Source organism: Labrus mixtus, chromosome 18 (assembly GCF_963584025.1).
Source record: "Labrus mixtus chromosome 18, fLabMix1.1, whole genome shotgun sequence".
Lineage (NCBI taxonomy): Eukaryota > Metazoa > Chordata > Actinopteri > Labriformes > Labridae > Labrus > Labrus mixtus.
In genome coordinates, this window is record NC_083629.1 from 15280031 (window position 1) to 15286142 (window position 6112).

Here is a 6112-nt window from a genome sequence, read left to right on the forward strand (position 1 = left end):
ACATAATGAATACTTGATTTTATTAAATTGTTCATGTATATATGTTTATAAAAATAGTGGGTCATTAGCACAGTAAAAACCACCTTCCTTTAGTCAGTGCTCCTGGACCCTGAGGCACTGTGTTCAGGTACAAACTCATCTAATTTATTTTTTCCCCTGACTCAGAAAAATGTCAGTAGGGAAACTTGCAGTTTGCTTTAAGATGAAGGAAGATCAGGAAAGATGATATATGACACAGAACAGTAGCCCTAGCAAACTGTTATTTTATGCCTGTGATGCTGCCCACTATTTTTGCATGAAGTTTGCACCACTCGGTGTAAGCTGGAGCAGGTATGAGGGGTATTTATGAATCTAGTAAGCCTTTTTTTTAATGTGGTGGAAGTGCATCAGTTGAATGTAAGATTAAAAGAGAATTACAAAAAAAAAAAAAAGCATAACTGAGTCAATATTCCCCTTTCATTTCAAGATACTACCAAATAACTGCACCACTGAGCTGTTTGCTGCTGAAGTTTCCAACTGTAGTCGCCTCATCCCATACCAACAGCATCTAACTATCTGCAATCTAATGCAACAGTCCACAGCATTTTCCGAGCTGTTAGTGTGTCCTTTTTTTCCAGAAAAAAAAAAAAAAAAGTTAGTGCTTCCTTATCTGATTCCTCTCTGGAGGGAGTGGTCTAAAAATTCAGAGTAGCAGGAGAGGGAACAGAAGTGCTGCTGCACCGGAGCATCTGTGCCCCCCATGTCGTCCACCAAGACCACCGTGTGAGAGACCTGGTGCAGGTTCATGCTGACCGCTGTCTTGATGTAGAAGCTGATGCAGACACGGCCGCAGTCGCAGGTTTTGGCTACTTCAAGGTCCCGACACAAGTGGGCGGGGATGAGTTGAGGTCCATATGGTAACCTGTAAGAAAAAATAACAAGTCAAGAGTTAGCTTTAAGAACATACAAACAACAGTGAAGTTGTCATAGTATCCTACCGTACTTCTAAACTTGAATGTGATATCTTTGAAAAGAGGGCTGTTTCCTTTATAACTAACTCTCACACACTGTTGTTTTTTTTGGGACAAAACTGAAAAAAGGGAAACAATCAGAATTGTTTTAATTCTATGATTTAACACTTTGTTCTTGATTACCATGCTCTCTCTCTCCACTCCCCCTCTATGTCACTCTACCATCACTGCATTTGCTGTTTTGCTTGTTGCAGCTCTGTGCTACTAATCTGATTATAGAAGATTTGATACTTTTGAAAAAGATGCAACAAAACCAATTTTTCCTTCTTGTATCTGATCCCGACTGAAACCAGTTGGTTTTAATTGGGGGGGGGCTAATTAATTATGGTATTAGATTGTGTATTTACGGGCATGCCGGATACCGAATTTGAGGAAGTTCTAAAAGCCAATAATTGGAACTACTCTACGTTGTCATAACCCCCATTATGAGTATGCATAAATTCTGACCTGAGGTTGACCACCGCTCTAGAAGCCAGCTCTTGAAGTGGAACGGGGAATGTAAGTTTCATTGTGTGGTCCAGAGGATTTGGTTGGACAAATGGATTTCCAAACAGGTCCAGGTTCTCCAGACTCAGTCTACGGAAGTCAGTGGGCAGAACAGCCAGCTGGTTATGCGCAGCCGACAGGAACCTCAACCTGGATAGCCTTCCCACATGAAACGGCAAACAAACAAGCTCATTGTCATCCAGTTTGAGGTTCACTAGTTCTTTGAGCTGGCAGAACTGAGCGGGGAGGGTCCGCAGGCGATTCTGGCTGAGGTCCAGCAGCTGGAGGGTCCGCTGCAGAGTAGACAGGCAGAGGGCCTCGCTGAAGGATTCCAGGTGGTTGTTGTGGAGGACGAGCTCTGAGAGGCAGCCGAGGTCGCCGATGGTGGCGGGGAGTTTCTTGATATGGTTGTTGCTGAGGTCGAGCTTGCGCAGAGCTGTAAAACCACAACCAAAGGAAACATCAAATTAAATGGGGTTCTTAAACAGAGTATTCCAGCAAGTACAGTTCTTCCATAAAGATGCGCGAGTAGGTAAAGACATATTTACAAAACAACAGTCCGTATAGAGGCAGCAGACTTGCTGTCACAAGCTCTTTAAAGACTTCATAATGCAACTCATCAACATTATTTTCACATCGTAGAAATATAAGAAGACCTCCATCTACATATTCTGCAGTGTGACACTTCAAATAGAGTCGCTTGATAAGTATTGCAACTAGCCCCAGAAAACTGAGCTAGTTTAGTTAAATGATTGACTGTAACTACACGTCTGTGTTAAATACTTGATTATGATTGGCCAATTATGCATAGCAACAGCTATCCCTTGATAGATCACACATGTCTAATTGCAGACTCTGAAGGACTAACTGTAATTATTTCTAAGAAGTCTGGTTTGTTGGACCTGGGTCTGTTTACTGTGGGAAAAGGAGAAGGGAGAAGATACCAGCAGTGAAAAGAGAAATCTACAAAAACTGAAGAACAGTGCAGTGTTAGCAATGTTATTCAAAGCTAGCTTCATTTTTTGCGGTCAGTCTTTTTCCACTAGCATTATGATTATGATTGTATTGCACTAGTATCAGAGGGATATGAGATATAGATACTCAGTTGTAGGTATCTGAATCAGTATTGAAAAAGAAAAAGTATCCTCAACAGGCAAAATCATAAACTCAGTGGAAAAATGGCAATCAACCTTTAAGGGAGAGCATCCGCATGTCCACCCGTGACAGTTTGCAGTAGGAGACCTGCAGCTGCTCAAGAGAGTAGGGGAAGTTGGAGGTGAGCGGGTAGTCCTTCTTAGAGACGATGGTGAGCTTCTTCTTGGGTTGTTCTACGTCACGGGCGCGTACCGGAGTGAGGGTGGAGAGAGGAAGGCTGCTTGCGTCGCTTCCTCTGTCAGCCAAGCGAGCGGCTGAGAGGAAGTTCTTCAAACTGTTTGCATCAGCCTACAAAAATCAATCAATAAAAATAGAGGACGAGTACTGGATTAATAGGTTACAGTCAGAACAACATATGAACAGGCAGGCTCCTTGAAATAATCTAACCTACATTCACCGGCCTTGAAATAACTTGACACACTTCCTTTGAATGAACGGGGTGAACTTTTTACTGTCGGGAATAGCAATCTGAGTGGTATGTGTTTTGTGAAGATTTCATGAAATTTGTGAATCACTGTACAATTAAAGTGTCTAAAACAACAAGCATGCGACCAAAAAACACAGTCATTCGATGAAATCACTTTTTGAACCCAGAGTTTCTGATGTTTTTTCTTCTTCAAATGATTACCCTTGTGAGTTACCAGAAGTTTACTTCGCATAGCGCCTTATTTCCTTGTTCACCTGCCTGTTGTGTCGTCGGCCTGTTTGCGGGTGTGTGAGAACTTGTCTCTCAACAAAACATGTGGAACTATGTTAGAATCTAGGTGAAAGGTCACCACTGCCTCTAAACAGCCAGGAGGGCTTTAAAGTAGATGGAAACAATGAGGCTGCTGTGGTGGTGTCTGTACTGGCAGTCAAAACAACTGTGTTTGCCTGTCTAGTTGATAAATGAGAGGAGTGGAAAGCTTTACTTTCTTGCTTGACAAAGCATTTAAGGAAATAAAACTGAAGTTGCTTCATCATAAACCTGCATATCATGTATTGGGGCAACCAATACAACCAGACATTGTGTACAAACACCAGACTGTATTTACGCCATGTCAGTTGTCATACCTTGCTCAAACAAATGTCAACAGCAGGTTCCTTTAGTCTCACAGTAGCCTTGCCTTCCTCCACGAACCAAGTGAAGAACTTCTCTATGTTGTCTTTGAGCTGCAAGTGAAAGTTGGCAAGTGTCAGTGATGGAAAAGTACATTTCACAATGCATTGTGGGAGGGTGTATGCATCATCATTAATGAACCTATTCATCTGCTCTACAAGTGCTGACAGGAATACACGTCCACAGAGATATGACCTTTTAAATCAGATGTCAGGAGCCTCTGAACAAATCACACAATCCAGGTCTTTATACCAGAAGGAAGGGCAATGATGAATAATTCAAAAGGTCCATTGCGGTTGATCAAATTACAGTGAGTAATTGAAGTATGTTGTTGTAATGACATCAAGTTTTTATTTTTCTTAATAGTTAAAGGACCCAGACAACAACAACAACAACAACGACAATGTCACAACATCACAGCAAACAAACAACAAACAAATAGGGAAGAGTATTCTAATTCTATTAAGTTCATGTTTATATGTCTAAACCATATAGTCAAAGACAGTATAAATACCTTAGATGACTTCATGGATCTTTACTTTTTCTCCTTTTAAGCAAATTTAATTTAAGAACTGATAATACACCTGCATTTTAGAGAGACTACATTTTGCACAAAAGGCAGCCACTAATTCTTTTTTCTTTTTTAAAAACCCCCATGTGTAAGATGGGTGTTATTTGAGTAGGTTGGTCTTGTATATCAAGAGTTTAACTGGGCTTGAAATGATCTTAGATTGAAGAATTAGACCTAAACAAGATAATTTAAGAGCATCTTTCAAGTAGCCTGATTTGGAAACAAAAACAGTAACCACACACTGGCACAGTACAGTAGTTTGTACAGTACAGATGACAACAATCACTGACCTTGTACTTGGAGCCTGTCCTGTCTTTAGCTGTGCAGATCATCATGTAAATGCAGCTACGTTGACACGTCTTGTCCAAATGCTTCCCGATGGAGACCACAGCTCTCGTCCCCTTACCTCGACTTTTGATCCCAAACGTGGGGAGCATCCGACTAACCACCTCGACATCACACTGCAGCTTCATCGCAAACAAAAATTACTAAAGCCAGAAGTCCGGCCGAGTTGGGGTGAACGGAGGGTTTGAATGCATACCATAGGAATAAGTTGCGTTAGGTTGTTCACAGACGTCCTGCAGCTTAATGACACAACACACCCGGGCTCGTCATGTCAACAACAAGAGACGCTTTCTTCAAAGAGCCGCAAACAACCAGCTCACGAGCGGCTGTCGGCGAAACCAGACTCAGTTTACAGTCGGTTTACCGAGCATTAATTCGGCAGCTGTGCTTTTATTCACAGTATCTTGACAAATTGTGAGATCCGGGATAGTTTTCGGTTGACAGTTGCTCGGTTAGCTTCTGTTAGCATGATCTCGCGCGCTGGGGAAGTGACGTCAGTGAGGCGCTCGTTAAACTCAGCCCGGGAGCAGAAGAGGAAACCACCCTTGTTTGGCGATATAATTTAGTTATACTACTTTTACAAATGCCTACAAATGCTTACAAATGCCTACAAAATTACCATATTAAGTAAAACAATAAGGCCTACATGGAGTTTGGGTAGATGAAAATCACTACTGAAAAAAAAAATAGCTATCGACTGGTGCTCACTTAGACGTATCCATGACAACTGTGCAACAACTCCATCTGCCGAGGAGGACTGTGATGTGCAGTTAAAATAGTAAGTGTTAAATGATTAGATTTTTCTACCTTAACCTTAATGCTCTCTCGGTAGATGGGTTAGTATGCCTAAATAGTAAATACATTTAAATAGTGGATACAATGAATTAAGAAATATTAAGTATAAGTAGCCTATATCCTAGCCCTAAGCAGTTGTGTGGAAAATAAGACTTTTTACTTTACTAAATGTATTTGACAGAAACAGTCAAAGTTGTCTGCACATTGTTATCTTTAGCCTACAGTATTACAATGCTGCTTAAATGTCTATGTAACTATACAAAAATCCAAGTAATACACTGTTTGTCATAATACAATTCTACAAATGTAAATTGAGCTATTCTGAAAAGTTTAGGGTATAAAACACATGATCACAGAATTAAGACTTTGTTGAAGAGAGCATTAGTTTCTGACATATTTTAGAAAAACTTTACGTTGTTTTTTTTCTCCTACCTTTCTTACCATCTCTTTTACCCCACAAAATGAGTTTTTTTTATTTTTTTTTACACTTAGAATTCATTTTATTTGTGGAAATAGTAGCTAATTTGTGAGACTTAGACAATCTTGTCCTGTTAGATGCATCTTCTAATATCCTATTATTTGTCCACATTAAAATATTCCTTTCTATCTTACCTGATACCAGTAAGCTGATTCATATATCTTAAATGTCAA

The 6112-nt window shown here is 40.4% G+C and overlaps 1 protein-coding gene across 1 annotated transcript; it reads right to left on the reverse strand.

The window, feature by feature from the left end:
- Positions 1 to 3: 3 nt before the first annotated feature.
- Positions 4 to 5165, reverse strand: lrr1 (leucine rich repeat protein 1). The gene is made up of 5 exons (XM_061062807.1): positions 4612 to 5165; positions 3705 to 3803; positions 2687 to 2939; positions 1458 to 1932; positions 4 to 901 (listed from the first exon to the last, which is right to left on the reverse strand). The coding sequence occupies exons 1-5, from the start codon at positions 4792 to 4794 to the stop codon at positions 646 to 648; spliced, it is 1266 nt and encodes a 421-aa protein (XP_060918790.1). The 5' UTR covers positions 4795 to 5165; the 3' UTR covers positions 4 to 645.
- Between the last annotated feature and the right edge of the window lie 947 nt (positions 5166 to 6112).

Excerpts from the sequence above, each read along its gene's own strand:
- lrr1 (XM_061062807.1), bottom strand. The coding sequence starts at position 4,794 with ATGAAGCTGCAGTGTGATGTCGAGGTGGTTAGTCGGATGCTCCCCACG. Across the intron at positions 3,804-4,611 it reads GGACAGGCTCCAAGTACAAG|CTCAAAGACAACATAGAGAA; the intron begins GTCAGTGATTGT and ends TTTCACTTGCAG. Across the intron at positions 2,940-3,704 it reads TTGACATTTGTTTGAGCAAG|GCTGATGCAAACAGTTTGAA; the intron begins GTATGACAACTG and ends TGATTTTTGTAG.